This window comes from Labeo rohita, chromosome 8 (assembly GCF_022985175.1).
Source record: "Labeo rohita strain BAU-BD-2019 chromosome 8, IGBB_LRoh.1.0, whole genome shotgun sequence".
NCBI lineage: Eukaryota > Metazoa > Chordata > Actinopteri > Cypriniformes > Cyprinidae > Labeo > Labeo rohita.
Window position 1 is genome coordinate 10,170,143 of NC_066876.1, and position 22,210 is coordinate 10,192,352.

The window sequence follows — 22,210 nt, forward strand, 5'->3', positions numbered from 1 at the left end:
GAGAGTCATGGAGCGCCTGTTTGGAGGTTGTAGAAGAAGGCACCGTTGACAGGTCGGCAGTATCTCATTGTTCAGTTTGACTGCGCCCAGCACTCCAGTCAGTCCCCAGTCCAATTCCAGCTCTGCCCAGTGGATTAAACCGAGCTTAGTCAGCCTGACAGTAGGCGCTGCGTCCAGACATTGACATATTTCAGACTAAAGCGCTTTTTGAGTGAGATGAGTTTTGGGAGATGCGCTCTGGAGTGTGGGGAAAGTATGAATATTTTTCTCTCCCACCCTGTCTGTCTTTGACTTCTCTCCGACTCTTTTAAACCACTGTCAAACTCTGCACGGTGAGGGAGAGAGAGAGAGTTTAGACATTTTTAAATTCCTCATCTGTCTCAGCAGCCATCAAACCGAATAAATGCGGGTTTGTAGTTATCATGAGGGATTCTTTAAGCGGTAAACACCCCAAAGAAAAACTCAAAACAGTCAAAATAATGAGAGATTGACGTGAAGTGCTTTGCTGCATGATTGCAGTTTTCAGGTGTTTACTTCACTTGATTTGCTCAAACTATAATATACTGGTGGTACCTGTTGACTAAAATGAAAGATGTCTGATATGTTCTAGTCTTGTGTAGCCACTCTTCTGAGCATAAAGTGTAGTCCACATTGCAGACAGTAGGAATAGACTATATAAGTTTTTATAAAACTTACACTGTCAACTGTATACAGCATAATCAGTGCGAGGTTGTGCATGGAAACGTGTTCAACATTTCAATGTGACAAACTTTTCCAAATACACCTTCTAGGTCTTTTTCAGAAGCACTCATTCTAACGGTCTGAGATCTTGTAAACACAACATTTCCTGGTTTACTGATAAAAACCTGTGCACCCTGAAGCACTTCTGGAAATTGAGTAAAGCCAATCAATCAGATTGTAGGCTGCGGTTTTGAGAACGCTCTTGCCAATTTTGTGCGCACTAGACAGCACACCAGCATACGGTTCAAGGACTGTCTGATTCGGAAGACTAATAACAGACCAGCAACTTGAAGATGTAGAAGTCAAGTAATTGTTGTTTTAAAGTCTTCTGAAATCAAAACTGGAGTTTTGTTGCTTTTATTCCGTGTCTGTCAGTTTTAAGGTCATGTACAGTCTAGAGTATTACTAAAAGCAAAGTACAATTTTAGCACATGTGTCTTTTTCTTCTTGGAAAAGAGACTGAAACATATAAGTGCATTTATCTTGTTTTCAGGGACAAGAACACATTTTTGCTTGAGAAAATGATTTGTCATTACCTGATAATTCCATTTATGTCTGACATGCAATTTTTTGCTTTTGGTGAAGGATGATTTTTACAAAGTTAACTTTCCAAATCAATTAACCCTTTGCAAACAGCTTGACGGACAGGCAGTCTGACCAATCATAACGCCAAATCTGCCATTTTGTCCGACAAACAAATACAGGAGAGTAGATTACCTTCGATGGATTTAAACTTGAAAAACTTGTGTGTTGACGTATTTCCGTGGTTTATATAAAATACATTCTGATGTTCATTCATGTTTATTTTGTGCTTGAAGTAAATAAGAAAAGACGATCAGCTCACGTGTTAATTGATCTAATAAGGCAATAGAGTGATCCATCACAACACATTAGAGCCACAAAATGGGATTTGTTGTTTGAATTTCTTAAAAAAATGACAACATTTTCAAACTAAGACTTTGTTTGACACCCAAACAACCGGCTCTGTCTGTTAGTGTGTTGTCAGTTTCCTCTTTTTTCCGCAATGTATTTTTCACTGCATGAGGGCTGGGCAATATGGCAAAAAAGTAAAATATCTTTTTTTTTTTTTTTTTTTTTTCAGAACTTTTGACCCATTCTTGTTTTTGTTTTTCTGTTTTAGTTTTTGCAACATTATTAAAGCAACATTTTCTTTATTAAAGGAGAAGTCTACTTCCAAAACAAAGATTCATATATAATAGAGCTGTGACGGTGGCAGTTTTTTTTAAAACCATAAAAAAAAACGTATTGGACCACCTACCGTCGGTGGCGTGGTGTTGATGTATAATTTTAAAACATAACTAACGGTGTATGTGCGGTTCATTTTAGCCTACATAATACTAAAGTAAATATCAAAGAAATTATACAGTTAAATAAGAAAGTAGCCAAAATAAGAATGGTAAATATTAAACAAACATTTGTTGCATGCATTCGTAACAACCTCGCCCAACCCTTGTCCGACGGTTCATTAAAATTACCGGCCCGAGTCGACTGGAGTCAGAGTCTTTTCTCTCTCTTTCCCATTACGCTGTTGCATCCATTAAAATAGCTCAGTTTTGTTTTTAATAGGGACGTGGTTATATTTCATTTAGTTTCTTTATAAAGTTTAATTAGAAATATGTTTGGAACATTTTAGTTTGTTAAATTAAGATTTTTGCAATAATAAAATTAAGATTTTAACGACCAAGCGGCCAGAGGCAGGCAGTGAGTTGATCACAGCCTATGTTGATCAGTTTTGCCCTCTCAAATCATCACGACTTGCCAAAAAAAAATCTTCAAGCATATCACAATGTTATTTTATGCACATGCAATCGTTTGTTGGAGAGGGGAAGCTAAATGCGCTTTGCAGGACATGGAGGCACCAGCGCAATCACTTGCAAAAAAATGTAAATACGCTGTAATCTTTGCTCATAAAGAAGCGTATTATATCATCCGGAACTGTAAAGAGTGTAATATTATTTGCAACAAAATATTGTGCTTTTGTAAAAATGAAAACAAACAAGATGCGCTTTCTGATGTCTCTGTGTTGAACAGGAGCGCTGCACAAAAATGAAATGAAACTCAATGAATACTTGCCTTACAGATAAAAGTATCAATAGAAAGCTTTAAATTATTACTTTACTACTTTAAAACAAAAAAAAAAATTCAAATCGAAAACAAAAACTCTAAAATCCGTAGAGATGCATTTCTCTCTAAAGGCGCGTCCCATGAGCAGATGGCGAGTCAGGCTCGTCATCTTTGCGATACTGGCTCAGAAAACACTAGTTTAATAATAATTCATTCAAGTATGTCCTTATTTCCCTCCGACACATTCATAGTAATTACGCGGACCTCTTCCAGCAGCTGCTAAGGCACTTGCGCTCACTGCTGCTGCCGGCGGGGACACTAAACATGGCCACGGCAGAATAATTGTTGCAGAAACACTGTATTTTATTCTTGTTATAGATTGTGTGACGTCACGTGCAGTACCGCCGGTGGCAGTCGACCACCGCGGTGGCAACCGACAGTTGTCATTGGGACTGTCACAGTCCTAATATATAATGTGCTCACCCCCCTGTCATCCAAAATGTTCAGGTCTTTTTTCTTCAGTCATAAAGAAATTGTTTTTTGAGGAAAACATTTCAGCATTTTTCTCCATATAATGGACTGATATGATGCCCCAATTTTGAACTTCCAAAATGCAGTTTAAATGCGGCTTCAAACAATCCCAAATGCGGTTGTAAACGATCCCAGCCGAGGAAGAAGGGTCTTATCTAGCGAATTGAAACATCTTGAAACTTTTGAAGGAAACATCTTGAAGGTTTTTCCTATTCCACTGCCCGCGTTGCATCTTTGTCAACACAAAAGCCCTTTTTATCTCTTCATTGAGAGTTCATTCAACCAACTTCGATACATCAAAAAGTAAAGAGTAAACATAGTCTATAGAATTGAGAAGTTTAGTCTAAGTCTTATAAACCTATTGTGTCTCTTCATATCATGAATTGATTTAATGTCCTAATTTACTCACGTATAAACATTGATTAACATGCATAGACCACATCAAATATGATAAACGGAAGCTCAAATGCAACAAATCTTATTGGTTCTCCTTAGAAGTCCACTTGATTCATATTGATTACGTTTAGTTGCGATGTATTCTTTTTGAAAGATCAAAGTTTTGGTTAAATGGACTTCTGGAAATCTCTTGGGTTTCATTAAAAATCTTCATTTGTGTTTAAAAAGGTGAACGAAAGATTTATGGATTTGGAGCAACATGAGGGTGAATAAATATCAGATTTTTCAGAAGACAGAATTTTCATTTTTGAGTGTACTAACCACTTAAGTTAACATGAAATGTAAATGAGAGCTTAAAATTGACATTCAAGCAGAATTCAATAATAAACTAATTAGAACATTTCAGAATGTGATTTGAAGGACAATTTTGGGTCACCACTCAATGGCCAATTTAAAACCTGGTTCTTTGATGCAAAACCAGCTGAGAACCACTGTTTTAAAATGATGTAGACGAAAATGACCTTGGGATTGCATGACAAAGCCTGAACACGCAGGAAGTCTAGTATGCAGTGCACAATACAGATGTTATCTAATAATAACCATTGCTTTGATGTAGCCAAGAACGGAGGGAAACTCGTTGGCAACACTCTTGCGGAATCAGTATGTGCAAACCACGTACATATCACACTCTTTGTGTGTGTGTGTATTGTAGAGATCAAACTAATGAGAACCTTTGGGACTCATGCTCTCTTTCTTGAGAGAGAAAGAAAGCGTCCCATCCTTTGTACTCCCACTCAATGACACAGACTGACTTATTAATAAACCGCTACCTGATACAAGCACGTTTTAAGGATGCTTTCTGTGTGTGAATGGATTTTGCAAAAGTGTGTATTTATGTGAGGGAGAAATATTAGACGTGGTGTGTGTATATTAAGATGCATGGAGGCGTGAGTGTGCGCGTGTGTGACATAATGGGACCCACTAATGGGGCTTATTATATAGATGAGATATCTTGGGAAATGAGTCTTTTAGTGCCCCTCGTTAATACCCAACATATAGTAGTCACACAATTCTTTCCTTTCTGTGGCCCTTCGCTCTTTCTTTTTCTTTCTTTCTAAGCCCTGCTCGGTTTCACATTTCAGAGTACATTCAGATACGCACGCACACAAATGTCACCTGCGGGCACACACAACATAAAGGTAAATTGCAGGCATTTATGCAAAGAGTCAAGGATGTGTATGAAATGAAATATCAACAAATAATGATAAATAATTGCAGCTTTTATCTGAATCTCTGAAAGATTTTGTGACTCATCGCTCTCAATGAAACCTCAAGAGCAAGAATGACAAAGAAAAAGTATCTCTTCAAAGATATTTATTTTGTTCGTAATGTGACATACAATTATGGACATAGAATGAGAGAACTTTTTATATATATATAATTTGAAATGTGGACTCTTGTGCACCTTTCCTGCCTGTCTCAGATTTACCAACTTTTTTTTTTTTTTTTTTTTTCTGTTTTCCATCTGAGGGCTTGAAGATCATGGGTTTTATTATTATTATTAATTTATTTTTCCATCTTCTATGGATTCATTTCTCTCTGAATAATGTAAACCTTTTTATAATAATATAGACTGTAGATTGTGAAATCTACATTCATTAATTTTGCAAAACTATTTAATATTGTTTTAAATTATATGTTGCTGATGAATATTGTTTTCAAAATTTTGGCATATTTAATGACCTGTTCTTCAAGTATCTATCACTACTATTTGTTTATGCGGGTATTTAGGCACTGAACTGCTTCAAATCTAATGTGAACAATGAATTTTTCTGTTTATATAAACTAAACAAAGCATGTTTATCCTCCAAAGCACGTTTGACATGTGGGGTTCCCCAAGGATCTATTCTTGCCCCTATTTTGTTTTCTTGATATATGCTCTCTTCGGGCTCAATTTTTAGAGAAAACAGACTGTTATTTAATTTTTATGCAGATGAAACTCATATATGTGCACATCAAGCATGACAATGCTGGACTTTGTGCTTTAATTGCCTGTTTGTCAAACATTAAGGCATGGATGTCCAAACATTTGTTAAAACTAAATGAGAGTAAGACTGAAGCAATTGTGTTTGGACCATTAGCTGTCTCTGGCAGCTTAGATCAATTGTTGGGCAGCTTAGCTGCTTATGTAAAGCCATCTGTTTAAAACTTTGGTGTTGTGTTTGTTATTTAATAAACAGGTAAGTGCAATAGTCAAATCATATTTATAAGGTCTTAAAGGGTCATGAAACCCCCCTGTTTCAGCACTGGTTAGTTCTCACCACAGTTTTAAAAAATGCTGCAAAAGTGGGCGTGGTGCGCTGCGGAGCGAAGGGGGAAGAGGGGAGAGAGTAAACTTCAGGTTCAGATGGTTCAGACAGTTTCATTTGGCTCCTATTGAGTTAACAACACAAATAAATGCACAGCCATTTGCACTCTTTATCAAAAACGTTTATATGAACGCGCTTATATACAAATGGTCTCCAGGCAGTGAAACACGGATTTGCAGTTATTATTTCTTGTTGATATGTTGAATTGTGCTGTAAAATCATATCCTATATATTGTATTATAGTATATCATATTGACAACACATCAACTAAATATTTACCATCTTAAATTCTGCATAACTGGATGTTTTTAAATAAACACTGACAAAAACTACATACGTTTTTCAGCTGGACGATGTGACGATATATATAACATTGATATAAGTGATCACTGGGGTTTAGACCAATGTATTTTGTATTTACAAAATGAGTTTACAGGCAAATTTGCTTTATTTATTTTTCCCGGCGCCAAAATCAGACACATAGAAATGTTAGAAATGTTGAAGTGTTATTGCATCAATATCCATTGACCACTGGATATTTGTTAAGTTGGTAGGAACATTATATCAGGTTCAGCAACCTTTAGTTTAAACTGATTATCATTTGTCGTTTCTTCCCTTTTAAATCCATTCACGCTGAAGGCTGAGGGGGCGTGTCTCGGCAGTAAAGTGACGTCAATGCATACCCTCCATTACACCCACTCTATGAATGAATTGCGTTTGTGACAAACTCTTACAAAGCAAACAAAAACAAACACTCTCCTTCGATCCATGAACGTTTCTCTCAGTTAATATAGGCAGTCTCATAATCTGAAGCGTCTTTCATAGCAAATCAACACACGCTGTCATGAATAATTAGGCGAAGCGTCTTCTCATAGGTTAAGAACATGCAGCCTCATGAATATTTATTAGACACCGACGCGTCATCGATGTACTATCAAAGTCCTTTTAAGGCAAGTCATTTCACTCGGTGGCCATCTTTGAAACGCCTCTCGGGCATGCAAGTGCAGGTTCTATATCTTTGAATGGGGAAACATAAAATTATCCAAAACTGTTCACCAATCTTACGAGTAAATTTCATATTTGAAATCACCAATGAAATCTGACAAGAACTGCCTCATAAATACTGTTCCTTATGCTCCAGTACCATTAAAAAAGCTTATTTTACAGGCGGGTTCAGCCAGTGCACACATGCAGTACTAAGCACACGTCTCGGAATACTGACAGTTTCTATAGCAACCGGGAATATAACACACTGACTTTCCCCATTAGCGATTGGTTTATTTATTCTGAAGGCGTGGCTTCGCGGCCATAATGAGAGTTGCATTTTTCCCCATTCAAAACTATACAAGTGATAGGTCTTGGGTATTCCATAGTCTTTGGTACTATAGTCCATTGCCACGTCACAAAGTGTGACGTTAGCACAATGTAGATTTTAAACCCGGAAGATGAAAATAGCACGAAAAGCTCAAAATTAACCAGTTTCTTCCAACATTTAAAATTAATGGATGCTAACATTGTCATCTATGATGTACAACACAAACACCTCTGCTAAAATTTTAGAAAAAGTATTCCAGGGTTTCATGAACCTTTAGAAAAAGTAGTCCAGGATTTAATAAACCTTTAAATGGGTTACCTTCTTAATTATCTGAACTTGTGACTGTTAACATGTCTGTTAGGTGCTTAAAGGAGAAGTTCATTTCTAGAACAAACATTTACAGATAATGTACTCACCCCCTTGTCATCCAAGATGTTCATGTCTTTCTTTCTTCAGTCGTAAAGAAATTGTTTCTTGCGGAAAACATTCAAGAATTTTTCTCCATATAGTGGACTTTTATGGTGCGTGTGAGTTTGAACCTCCAAAATGCAGTTTCAGTGCAGCTTCAAAGGGCTCTAAATGATCCCTGCCGAGCAAGAACAATTTGTATACTTTCTAGCCTCAAACACTCGTCTTGTCTATTCTCTGCAATGTGCATGCAAACTCTGTGTAATCTGTGTCAATACAGTTAGAGTATCTCATTTTCTCCTCCAACTTTAAAATTGTCCTACATCTGCTGAAGTACCAACCCAGTGAACGTGCAAAGATCAAATGCCCTTTACAAAAAAAGGTAAAACTTTGATGTATGATGATTTTGAAGTTGGAGGAGAAAACAGATTACACAGGATTACAGAGTTTGCATGTGTGTCGCAGAGAATAGACAAGATGAGCGTTTGAGGTTAAAAAGTATGTAAATTGCACATTTTTTTTTGGAAAATAACAGATTGTTTTGCTAGATAAGACCCTTCTTCCTTGACTGGCATCATTTAGAGCCTTTGAAGCTGCATTGAAACTGTATTTTGGAAGTTTAAACTTGCGGGCACCATTGATGTCAACTATATGGAGAAAAATTCTGTAGTGTTTTCCTCAAGAAACATAATTTCTTTACGACTGAAGAAAGAAAGACATGAACATATTGGATAATGAGGGGGTGAGTAAATTATCTGTAAATTTTTGTTCTGGAAGTGAATTATTCCTTTAAGGTCATCAAATTACAAACTGTTGAATGTTCCCAGATCACAGTTAAAAAGAAAGGGAGACTGGGCTTTTAGGTACAGTTTTTGTATTGCACAATAGTTTGTCACTGTTGTTTTTTGTTCTATAAACTAAACTATAAATAGTATCTACAGTACCACTGTTTTACAGGTAGTGCAAAGAAAATATTGCTATTTTCATTTACTGCAAATATCATTCAGAGTTTGATTATACATCCAGACAATTTTGACCTTTAAACCTTGCTCAGTCTGTATTGATGCAGTCCAGTTTATATTTAATAGTATGTAATTATCTATATATAAATAACAAAATGCAATTTTATGATACCACTTATTGTTTAAAAAATACACTACCAGTCAAAAGTTTTTGAACAGTAAGATTTTTTTGTTTTAATGTGTTTTGTTTGATCCAAAATGCAACAAAAGCAGTAATGTTGTGAAATTTTTTTTTTTACTGTTTAAAATAACTGCATTTTTCAGTGTCACCTGTTCTTTCAGAAATCATTCTAATTGATTATGCTGATTTGCTGTTTAAGAATTGTTATTATTATTATTATCAATATTAAAAACAGTTTTTTTTTCAGGATTCACTGTTCACTGATGAATAGAATGATCCAAAGATCAGCATTTATCTAAAATATTAACGCTTTTGTATATAAGCTTTTAATTTATATTTAATTTATATTTATAAAAAAAAAATTTATATTTAATTTATATTTATAAAAAAATATATATATATATATATATATATATATATATATATATATATATATATTTATTTATTTATTTATTTTTTTTTTTATTTTTAAGATTTCTGTTTCAGATAAATGCTGTTCTTCTGAACTTTCTATTCATTAAACTTGAAAAAATTCTACTATATATATATATATATATATATATATATATATATATATATATATATATAATATAATAATAAATAATAATAATAAATGTTTTTTGTTTTTTTTGAGCAGCAAATCAGAATATTAGAATGATTTCTGAGGGATCATGTGATTGGAGTAAAGATGCTAAACATTCAGCTTTGAAATCAGTTTAAAATTACATTTTAAGATATATTCGAATATTAAACAGTTATTTAAAATGATAAAACATTTCAAAATTGTACTGTTTTGCAGTACTTGGGTCAAATAAATGCAGGCTTAGTAAGCAGAAGAAACTTTCCTTTCAAAAAGTTTTGACTGGTAGTGTATATAAAAAATACTGCACTGAGCATGTAAAGTAATGAGCAGATATGTTTATTTTGTAAGATATTAAAGTGTAGTATAAATAGGATGTTCACAAAGAAAAAAAACAGGGTGGGAATGTTTTTCCATTTATCAGGAATTGATTGGATTGTCAAAAATGGATTATTGTCTTTTCCTTTTGTTCTTTTCTTCAGTGGTTTTGCATAGATGCATGTGTGTGTGTTTATGTGCTTACACACAAGGCTCCTGCCTCTTAACTCGAGTGTATTGAAGCACTTTTAATCCGAGTCTACCCAGTAGCTGAACCCAGCAGGGCTTAGGTGGGTTTTAAAATACGACTGCCAGAACCTCCTCACAACATTTACACAACATTTTCCAAACAGATGGGTGCTTGGCAGTGGCATAGCTCTGAAGCCAACCCTAGCCGCAGGCACAGATGATGCCCACACACCTGGACACACTTGTTGTCCTGCGTTCAGGAAGCAGCCATTTCCACTGCAAGCTGCTCCGACAACAAAGCTGCAAACACACGCGCCTGCCACACACCAGATGATGCCTTGGGGCAGTTCCACTTCTGTTCAATTTTTCCCCAGAAATAAAAGTCTGGGTTTTTTTTCAATCTGGGTTTAGAATCTCTTGGAAGTGCAGAAGTGAGGTCTGTAATCTGGAGCGGGTCGCACTTTTAGCCAAAGAGTGTTTTATTCCAGGCATCATTTGTATTCCGATCTAAATCTGACACACCACAGCCACAGATCAGAGCGGAACGCTTCTGGTGTTTGGGCGAGGGGTGGAGGGGGAATGAAAGATGAGAGGGAAGAGAGGAAAAAAAAACGTACTGTTTTGTTAACTGAAGCGCTTTGAGTTAGTGGTGTGCTGTAGATGCTCTGCATCACAGATTGCTATTTTAAGCATATAAAATACAAGGTCATACCCTTTCAAAATGGGAATATGTGCATGTCAGTATGATGGAGGGATCCCACGAGGAGTTATCTGAATGGCACCTGCAACATGGTTATTATTGGATCAAGCTTTTAGATAGTCCAGGCTGACAATCTCTGCTCCGCTCTGATTACCTGCTAAACCCTGCCTGGTATAATTTTGTGTGTGCGAGCATGTTTTTATGTGTGGGAGATAAGCTGTTTTTGACCTGTGTGAAGCGCTGGCGTTGACCTGACACTTAATCCATTAATGGACTCTTCATACTTTTTTTTTTATTCACTGTTACATACACTTTCTCTCCCAACATGTATTTGATACCGATCTAACACTCTGACACACTGGGCTAGAAACGCACACACACTCAAAACCTAGTCTTTCAGTGGCTGCTGCCAATATGTAGAAAGCACATACTCAGTAGTTGATTTACTGCTCATTTATATACTGTAATTATTTTTCACACTAAGGACAAATGAGGGACTCATGTGCAACTATTAAAGAAGGTTTAAACGCTCACCGATGCTTCACGGAGCCGGGGGTAAAAACTTTTTAAATTTGAAGATCAGGGTAAATTTAATTCTTGTCCTCTGGGAAACATGTAAGTATCTTCTGTAACTTCTGAAGGGCAGTACTAAAAGAGAAAAAAAAAATATGGTATTTAAGCAAAATAAGAAATCTTCATTCTGTTCAAAAGTTTTCACCCCTTCCTCTTAATGCATCATTTTTCCTTCTAAATCTTTAGTAATAATTGCATATAAGCCCTTCAGTTGTTCTTAGTGTGAAAAGATGGATCTCAAAATAATAGTTATTGTTGGGTTCAAATACACAAAATGCTGAAAAACCAAAGAATTTGTAGCATTTTTCTAAACATCAGTGAACATCTACTCATGAACATCTATCACTCAACAAAAATAAACAGCTGTGGATCATTCAGGTAACAACACAGCATTAAGAATCAAGTGTATGCAAACTTTTGAACGAGTTTTTTTTTTTTTTGTATAAATTCACCTAATATTTCCTCTTGTGGACTATATGTCCACATATTTTAATATCTTTTATGTGAAATATCTTGTTCACATCAGTACTAAAGAAAAAAAAAATAACATGCATTTTGTATGATATCTCTTATTTTGGTAAAATAATGAACATTTTGCAGATTCTGCAAGGTTTATGTAAACTTGACCTTAACTGTATATATAAATACATACTTACATGGATATATTTAAGAAGTATTTGCGTTTGTTTTTATATTTATATTATATGATTTATAATACACATAAATGTATGCATGTAATATATATTACATACATGTTTCTTAAATATATCCATGTATGAGTCTATATATATATAGTGCATTTATTAGATCAAATAATCAATTTAACAGCACTAATTTATATATTCATTAATTTCTGGCAAAGCAAACTTTTTAGCAGCCTTCCTTTTTCAGTTTTCAGCTTTCAGCATCACATGATCCTTTAGAAATTATTCTAAAATGCTGTTTTGCTGAGCAAGAAACATGTCCTATAATTCTCAGTGTTAAAAACAATCAATGTTGTGTTAATAATATTTTGGGAAAATTGTGATATTGTGAATTTTTTTTTTTTTTTTAGGATTTATTTTTTTATTATTATTATTTTTTTTTTAGGATTTTTGATTAATTGAACACATTACAAATGTCTTTACTCTCACTTTTTCAATTCAGTTTAATTCAATTCAAGTTTATTTGTATAGTGCTTTTCACAATACAAATCATTGCAAAGCAACTTTACAGAAAATTAAAGTTTCTACAATATATTTAGTAGTAGCTTACTAGTGGTGACTATGACAATGAACACTATTAACAGTAATGAATTATAATTTTAATTTAAGTTAATGTGGCATTTTTTAAACAAAATATTAATTTCCTATCTAAGTAACCACAAACCTTGAATCGTAGCATTAATGTGTGTATATATATACTGTAGATATACTCTATATATTAAACATTCCTAGACAAGTGAACTTACAGATCTGTACATTTGTAAAGTAGAATTTCAGTTTTAAAGTATCAAAGTAATACAGTAAAGTTTAATTATAGCACATGATGTGCATAAAAGTGTTCATATTTGAAAACACAAAATGTATCATCCATTGATCTATCAGTTGATTTTGAAACAAAGGATGGAAGATCTGACACTTCTGTTAATTTACAAAGAAGAAAGAATATGTTCAAATATTGAGCAACTAATATCACTGACATTATATTGCAAATTAAAGTACACAGAGGACTCAAAATTCTTGATGTCTGAGATCTTGATATGTTTCTGCTTATTTGAAATATTGTCAGTGTGATTCTGAACTTTTTATTAGTTTTAACCTGTTACCCTCTTTCTTGCTCCTCTCAGGCATTTTAGAGACAAAGAGGCTGGAGATTGTCAGTACACGAGGTCCCATCCCGCAGTCGCTTGGTGGAGTTATATACTATGCAGCCGATTTACCCATATGGTGGCAAGTGCCTCAGTACATCCTCATTGGTGTCAGCGAAATCTTTGCTAGTATTGCAGGTAGGTGGTCCTTTGCAAAAACCTTTGGAATACACACACAAAGCTCTCAACTTCATAACAGAGCTTATGAAACAACCACGTTCTGTTTTTTTAAACCCCACCGACCACTGTTATGATTAACTAACCTCTTCACATTTGATCCATAAATCTGAATATGATTAGGTGTTGATATGTACAATAGATATGGACTGTCAAACATTAATGTGTTCATGGATATGGTGTCAGTATGATGTCTGAATGCCTTATTTTTGCAGCAGCATGTCGACATAATTCACTGCTGCACTAAAACTGATGCTCTCCAGGAAATGACCCTTTTAACATTTAGTGGATCATGAGGTGATACTGAGCCTGGGAAGACATTTGAGAGATGATGATCATGATGAGAAACACCTACAGAACATTTGTGCTGATATTTTGATTGCAGAATTTAGTTTCTCATCAGCGAAGATGCATGTAACGAATAACTCATCTAGATGAGTAAACATACACAAGTGTGTGTTTTGTGTCCTTCCAGCTCTAGGTCTCTTCAGTGTACTGTAGAGTTTTTTTTTTTTCCGTAGGATCATTCATCTGTTCTAATGACCATGCTAATCAATGCGTGTCCTTTTAAAAACTGCAGTAAACTCCTCTCTGCCTTGCCTTTGTGTAGTAGCTCTTGTCTGTGCCGTTGCTGAAATTGCTTGCTAAGGAATCCATGGCTGTATCAATCAGGACCGATCGATCTGAGCTTGGCGATACATTATTGCAGTTGCGCAGTTAAGACGGCCAGGGAAAACATCTTGCTCCTGCTGGAATACACTAAGAAAATATCAAGAAAGTCTCAAGCAAGTGGGCTTGAGATTAATGAAAAAATAAATGAAAGGAAACTAAATCCCTTAACACAGCGTTGTAAGAAAAAAAAAACTGCGGACCTCCTATTACCACCTTTACTGCTGAGATCTACAGTAATTACAGCAATTTCTGTCATGATGAGAATCTTAAAGAATTTCATTCTGATTGCAATCTGGTTTCTTAATGATTCTTTCGAGAATTAGGTTTTGTACTTTTAAGGAAGGACCACATAATTGGTAATTATAATAAATATTTTTACTCATGCCATTGGTTATAGCATTTACACTAATTCCAGTATCTCAAACCTTTGAAATATACAGTACACTCCTAAAAATAAAGGTGCTTTAAAAGGTTCTTCACAGCCATGCCATAGAAGAACCATTTTTGGTTCCACAAAGAACCATTCAGTCAAAGGTTCTTTAAAGAAACATCTCTTTCTTATTTTTCTATAATCTGAAGAACCTTATTTCGCCACAAAGAACCGTTTGTGAAACAGAAAGGTTCTTCAGATGTTAAAGGTTCTTTATGGAACCATTTAGACAAAAAAAGGTTCTTCTATGGCAGTGTGGAGCACCTTTATTTTTAAGAGTGTAGTTATACATTTTTTTTGGTTTGTTTTGAGTTTGACTTTATTGTTCAGTAAGTCAGATGTTCATTCTCTAACATTCAGTGAGTGTCTGAGTGATCCATTTAAGGTTGATGAGTTTAGGATTCATTAGGGAGTCATTTTCACTGAACCAGTTCAGAAGAGTCAGTTAGCGGATCAAGCTACACTAGTTGCCAGTGTTGGGGAAAGTTACTTTTAAAAGTAAAGCATTACAATTTTGCGTTACTCCCTAAAAAAGTAACTAAGTACTACGTTACTTAGTTACTTTATATGGAAAGTAATGCGTTATGTTACTTTTGCATTACATTCTAAATCTGGGCAGGGCATGCTTGTTTGTGTTAATATAAAAAGTTCTATTTTGGAAATGTAAAAGCACTTTTACACAAAAATCCTTTAGGCTGAAGGAAAAGTAAATTTACGTCTATACAGTAGAATGCAGAAGATGAAAGTTCAACATTTCAGCAATAAAAAAAGAACAAATTTTAGTTTATCTTGAGTAATTTTTGCTTAATAATATGGTTGAATTAGATCATTCAGGAGGTCAGTGGCAAAGACTTCGGTTAAAAAAACGGGATTAAACATAAGACATTTGTATTATTTAACATATTTAATTATTGCACGTTTGCATCATATTCTGAGTTGCATTTAACTGTTTTTTTTTATTATTATTATTTTAAGATATATTTTTTGGCATGTTTGCCTTTATTATGATGCCTTTATTATTTAAGATATATTATTATTAGAAAGCGAAGTGGGAGAGAGAGATGGGGGCGGGATTGGAAAAGGTCCTTGAGTTGGGATTCGAACACGGGACGTCTGGAGCACAACAGCGGTTTTTATTAATTTTGAAGAAAAACTGAATTTTAATGAATTAATGCATGTTCACATTTATTTTGGAACACTGAAAAGTAACACTAAAGTAAACACTAAAGAATCTTACTCCAGATTTCTCTCAGCATGTGGACAGGCAAGCTTTTAATCAATAAATAGGAAAAAAAAAATAGAACTGGTGTTACTTATTTAAAAAAGTAACTCAGATATTTTCTTGTAAATTAAAAAGTAATGTGTTACTTTACTAGTTACTTGGAAAAAAGTAATCTGATTACGTAACTCACGTTACTTGCAATGCGTTACCCCCAATACTGCTAGTCGCGCTGTATGTTTTCTGTTTTTGTTACAATTATTTGATTCCAGTGTTTTCTTTTTTTTTAAGTTATTTTTTTGGGGCTTTTTTTGGGCCTTTTAATGGACAGGACAGTAGAGACATGACATTATAGTACTGGGCGGAGAGAGTTGAACAGGATCGGCAAAGGACCTCGAGGCGGGATTCGAACTCGGGTCGCTGTGAGCACAGTTGTGCTATATGACGCAGATGCTCTTTTCTAAATAGAACAGATTTTGAGTAATGTTATCGAATCCCAACTCAGTTCCTATATTCTGTTTGTTTTCTCAAGATTCACGTTACAGTTATGCATGGCACTTGTCTTATTTGTGTTCGCTGTATCACTTCTAGATTTACCGCTGGTTATGTGTGCACCTGTCTGTCGTCTATACACATTTTTACACAGGTTAGCAGTGTTCTCTCTCCTCAAACACACAGCTGTGTTCATTTCGACCCTTCAGCTTCTCTCCCAAGGTCATGTTCAAATATGCTTGTTTTCCTCTTAGACACACACCACACCGGTAATTTCACACCCATTTCACGCACGGAGTAAATCAAAGGCTGCACGTCCCCCCTCTTAGCCTTTATGAACCAACAAGACTAATAAGTAGCATTTGGCAAAGGCAGGGAAAAACACTCTCCCTTCATGCTGAATTGTAGGAGAGCACAGTAGTGATTACTGGATTTCTTCTCTACCCCCTTAGAAGAGGTGTTTCAAATCAGATCGTCACCCATTGCTTATGCTCCTTCATATAACAGGATTTTTTTTGGGACGATCATGCAAGGACTGTCAAGGTCTTTGATTGAAGACTATGAGAGAGGAGGTTATCTGTGAGGCTACATTCACAGCAATCTTTTTCAGTCCTGTTTTTTGGTAATTTAGTCTTTTAAATAAATAATTCAACCTTTGACTACGTAAGGTTAGTTCCTGTTGTATAATGTCATGTTGTGCAATACTCCAAAACAGATATTTCTGAATGAATGGTATTTTTTTATATACAGAAATCAATTAATAATTCATAGTATTTGTAAAATACACTTTTTTTATCTTGAAAAAAATATATGTTTTCAAAAACATTCTTAAAAATGCTGGGAAGTTTAGGTTTTCAATGCAGCAGGGTTCCAGTGGGTCATTAAAAAGACTTTAAAGTGTGAAATTTGAATCTACTCATTTTAGAGCCATTAAAATGTCTTAAATATGCCCTTTTTTTCCCCTTGGAATTAAATTTTCAGATGTGGTCCTACATCTGATTAGAAAAAAAAAATAAAAAAATATAGCCGTTTAGTGGAACTTGTTGTTACATCTTGTTTACATATGTGACGTTTTGCACACTTTTGATATGTCACAGCATGAATCCACATTTTGAACAAATCTGTTTAATTCAGTGACCCATTTATTAAGGCAGTCACTTGCTTTGTTCCTGAATGAATCAGCTATTTGAATGAATATGTTGAACAAATGACTCACTCAACTCTCTTATTAAGACACTTGATGTGTGCCAATTTACCTACTTACACTGGGCTCTTAAAAGTGTACTCTTTTAGAAAGAAAAAGTACATACTTTTCTTTTTGTAGCAGAAATGTAGGCAAGCTTTGGGACATACTACTTCATCATAACTGCGTCTTTCTCTGTTGCTTAGCACATGCATCCCATCACCATTTAAACTGCCCTGTCATTCGTCTTGTCACAGTTAACAACAACAACCCTACAGCATGATTTTGCTGTTCGGCTAGGTTCATCAACAATTACTCCATCAAGTTCGGTCAGAAATCTTGGTATAATCTTAGATGACCAGCTGACTTTCAAAGACCACATCGCAAGAAGGATCAGACCGGAGCATGCTGCACAACTACTTGTCCAGGCCCTTGTCATTTCTAGGCTGGACTATTGCAATGCTCTTCTGGTTGGACTTCCGTCTTGCGCAATCAAACCTCTACAAATGATTCAGAATGCAGCGGCACGACTGGTCTTCAACAAGCCCAAAAGGGCCCACGTCAAATCTCTCTTTATCTCCCTGCACTGGCTACCGGTTGCGGCTCGCATCAAGTTCAAGACATTGATGCTTGCATATAGAACAGCCACAGGCTCAGTCAGCACCCTCCTACTCCCGCTCACTCTTATGAATCTACATGCCCTCCAGAAAGCTGAGATCTACATCTAGCATCTACTATCACAGAGAGGCACAAAATCACTTTCCAGGACATTTTCGCTTGCTGTAACTGGGTGGTGGAATGATCTTCCCACCCCCATCTGGAATGCTGTCACGATTTGACTTCCTAAAATTATCCTTAAATTAATTCCACATCCTGAAAAAAAACAAACAAAAAAAAAACAAGAAGACAAGAAAAGAAAAATAATAAACCTTTGCTTTCTCTTCCTTTAATCCCCCATCTAGTGTGTATCAATCTGAACAATGCAAACTTTGGAAAAAAAAACAACAAAAAAAAAACATTTCCTGTATTTATTTATTTTATTTATTTTATTTATTGCCTCTTTATGATGAATCGCTTGTAATATTGCTAAATTGTAAGACGCTTTGGGTAAAAGCATCTGCTAAATGAATAAATGTAAATGTAGTGTAAATGTTAACTTTGTCCACATTTAATTTCCTAGCATATTACACATATTACACACACTAATTCTAATTCAAAATACTTTTGTTCTGTATACATTTGGGACAGTTGTTATGCGAATTGGGACACAGCAAGTTACTTCCTGCCACCCACTGGCAGCTTTAGTTTATTATTTAAAGTACATGTTACTGAAAGAAAGAAAGAAAGGAAGAAAGAAAGAAAGAAAGAAAAAGAAAGAAACAAACAATCTTATAGCATTACTTATGCAATTGTAAGTGCAGTGTCAAAACAACAACAGGTTTAAATGCATTTAATGTCAGAAAACGTAATTTTCTCAGAATATAAATTTAATATGAGTAATTTCTCAATGATTTCGAAATGGTTCTGATCATAAGGTCTGTAAGCGCTCTCTTCCATAAGCTTACTGCGCTCTGATTGGTCAGCTGGCCTAGTCTGTTGTGATTGGTCTTTCCGTATACAATGCAAGCGAATCGTGCCCACAGCTAACCTGCTAAACTGTAAGAACTTCACAAAACAATAACGGTGGATACATTAGCCGAGTGCTAACGTGGCTAACTGATGAAACAATACAGTTTGTAAACCAAAATATGTCTACATTCTTTATTATTAAACAAAATATTTAAATCAACGACAGTCTAACTTAAACGACACATTCTTAGAAATTAGTGGGTTCACGGTGAATTATCAGAACTATTTAATTAAGACAGCAAAATTGTGGTGTACCTGGAAACCTAAAGCTGCACAGGAAAACATCACGTATTAGAGCAAAAAAAAAAGTATGTTTTAAACACTCAGTTGAGAACGTACTCATAACGTATCAGTCATACTTACAGGTTGTGGTTCGAAGATGCTTGTTGGTCAAAATAAAGAAGGTACTGACTTATCTTTCATGGACAAGTGTTTAGTGAATCCCGTGTGAAACTCGCCAAGATTAGAGAAGCAGGCCTCAGTAAAATGACCAGCACACAACAAAAGGTTTGAATTGTATTGCTGTGGTATCGTGGAAAAAATACATTTTAACCACTGATTCTTCACATCATCATCTTTCGGAAATTAAAACAAACTTGCATTTACGTCTTCTCAACATGATGTAAACGCACTAACTAGAGGAAGTGTTTGTGGGCAGGTCAGACTGTTTGTAATTCGTGGGAAGGCGGGGGTTATGCTAATATGTTACCGAGTGATGTAGATTGATAACAGGCAGAAGATCTGAAGATATGTCTACTCTTTCAGGCGATTCAGAATCGACTTTCTCTTTTGAGAGACAATATCTTTATCATGCACTTTTTTGATTAACAAATTTGCAGAGTGTTTACATTTAAGGATGGCTATTTTCCACACTACAAAAAAAGATATTTTTAAAAAACCCATATGACCTGCTCATTAAAAAAATCATCTCAACCCAGCTCTCTCTCTTTCTCTTTCTCTCTCTACATATATACTATATAAAGCTGCATTAGCCTGTAGCTTGAGCTGTGAGGTTTCTCTAAATAACAGCACAGATATATGCATATGTACAGCTGGCTAATGAGAGATCTGTAAATGTGGGTCTGTATAAAAGGTGTTTATTTTGTTTGAACTGGTTTTTGAGGATGCCTATACTGAGTGCGTCTGTAGAGAGCAGCATATGGTGTGTGGAGTATGTTCAGTGACTGATGAAAGGCTGTAAAGGAAAGATTGTGCAAAAAGCCCTTATATAGAGATGGTTTAGAAGTGTTTTATGCAAAAGACTAACCTCACACGGCCGCTCATTTCGAGTACTCCAAAATTATTAGCGTTAGTACGAGGTTTAGAACGAATTAATGTGCGTATAGAAGTGTTGAGAATTAGAACATTTTCTTGAGAAGTTCAGTTGTGTGAATATATGCAGATAATCTATGCTATTATTAGTGAAAGAGACCCATTGTCGAGTAATTGTTTTCTAAAAAAAAAATTCTTTTAAAAAGGTATATTTTTAACCGTAAAATAGGAAAAAAATACAAGAAACAGAACTGAGATGACTGGCAATACAACCACAAATGGAAAAGACCATTGTTATTTGCAAGGCTGTTGAAAGTTGCATCACATGAAACATATGAATGTAGCATGAATATATAGAGCACTTGGCACTGGAACATGAACTAGATTTTTAAAACACTTTCTTTTTTAGACACTCTTATTTGTCATTGACCAGGTTTCCAATGCCAAACACTGTCTGTGTAAATGTAGCCTAAATTTAAATACTTGCCTGTTTTGTGCTTGTACCCCCATAGGACACCTCTTCCTTTGAGACTCTTGTTCTTAGAAACAACTTTTGTCGCCCTCAATGTGAACATCTCATTTGATTTTCAACCGAATACATCCCGGCACACAAAGTTAAATAGCAGCATTTTACCCTCTTTTTCTTAACAGCCCATTCCAAAAGAAGCAAGCAACATCTTTTGTTTTCCCGTTCTCTTTCTTCTACTTTCTTGTGGGGATAGTGGCTGTCCCTAACAGTTAACATCTTCATTTCATTTTTTATCTGCGGACCTGAAAAAATTGAAAGAAAAGAGGCGCAGCGTTGGTGGAATAATATGTCCACGGTGGACGTAGCGGCCTCTGATTGAATTTCCAGCAGAATGGGGAGATGGAGAAGGCTAAGTGTAATCTTCCGCTCCTCTATCACGTCTCCAGGGGTTCGAGTATTGTGGAAAGCTATAAGACGCTATCTGCACAGGCGCTTTTTAAACCTGAAGAGAGCCATCAAGCTATGAGAATCAATACAAGAGGCAGCCCGCCACTTCCTGATCACAGACAGCTGTGAAATGATAGAGAAATTGGAGAGGTGCGAAGACTGCATCAAAAATATTAAGATTAAAGACGCTGAATAGCATGTCACCCGCTGAAATGAAGATAAATTTTGCTTTCTCATTTTCTTGAATAATCCTTTTACATCTGAATATGATTGGGAAGATAGCCATGGCCGGAGATCGTTCTACGAACATCCGTCACGTAGCATAAAGCGTACATTTTGGGACTGTATCTTGAAAGAAAATTTCATCTTCTCTGAGAAGGACGCCAGCATGCTAATTCACAAGTTTATCCAGAAGCTCAGCTGCAGGACATTTATTCGTCGGTTATGCAACAAAATATCTTGGCTCTAGCTTTTTTGGGGAGAAAAAAACTCCTCAACTCCTTCGGGCGACCAGACTAAGATTTAATGTGACTGCAACAGCAGCTAAACACAGGTTTGTCTCTGATAACTTCATGTCTGTGCGGCGATGTGCTGACACACTTTCGTAGTCAGCTCTCTCCATCTCACCCCAGGTCTCCAGTGTCCCAGCCCTCCCATGAAATGCAAATGCCTCCTGATAGCGAGGAGGACCCTTAAAATAAAGCCTCGACGCTCCATCCTTACCCCTGGGGAACCTCCAGGAAATTGGATGACAAGAAATGTGACAAATGTCTCTGGAAAGTTCCCTCTTCTGGCCCTATTCTGTTTGAATAAATCCTTTTTAATGGACTCTACTGCCAGCTCGCTTTGTCGTGGGCTGTCGGATGACAGCGGAAGCTGAGTTGATTCTGATTTTTCACATTTCTGTAGACACGCACTTGCACGTGTACACACACACGCACTACCTGCGGGAGATGTGTGTGGACTTCAGTTGAGGGGACAGACCTAAAACCTGGTTCTTTTTTTTTCTCCACTGGGAATTTT

General features: G+C 35.7%; 1 protein-coding gene across 1 annotated transcript in view; it reads left to right on the plus strand.

The window, feature by feature from the left end:
- Positions 1 to 22,210, plus strand: part of slc15a4 (solute carrier family 15 member 4) — a 78,175-nt gene that overhangs the window by 27,235 nt on the left and 28,730 nt on the right. Inside the window, exon 7 of the mRNA XM_051117113.1 lies at positions 13,177 to 13,335. Within this exon, the coding sequence (XP_050973070.1) occupies positions 13,177 to 13,335 (159 nt within the window). The remainder of the gene's footprint in view (positions 1 to 13,176; positions 13,336 to 22,210) is intronic.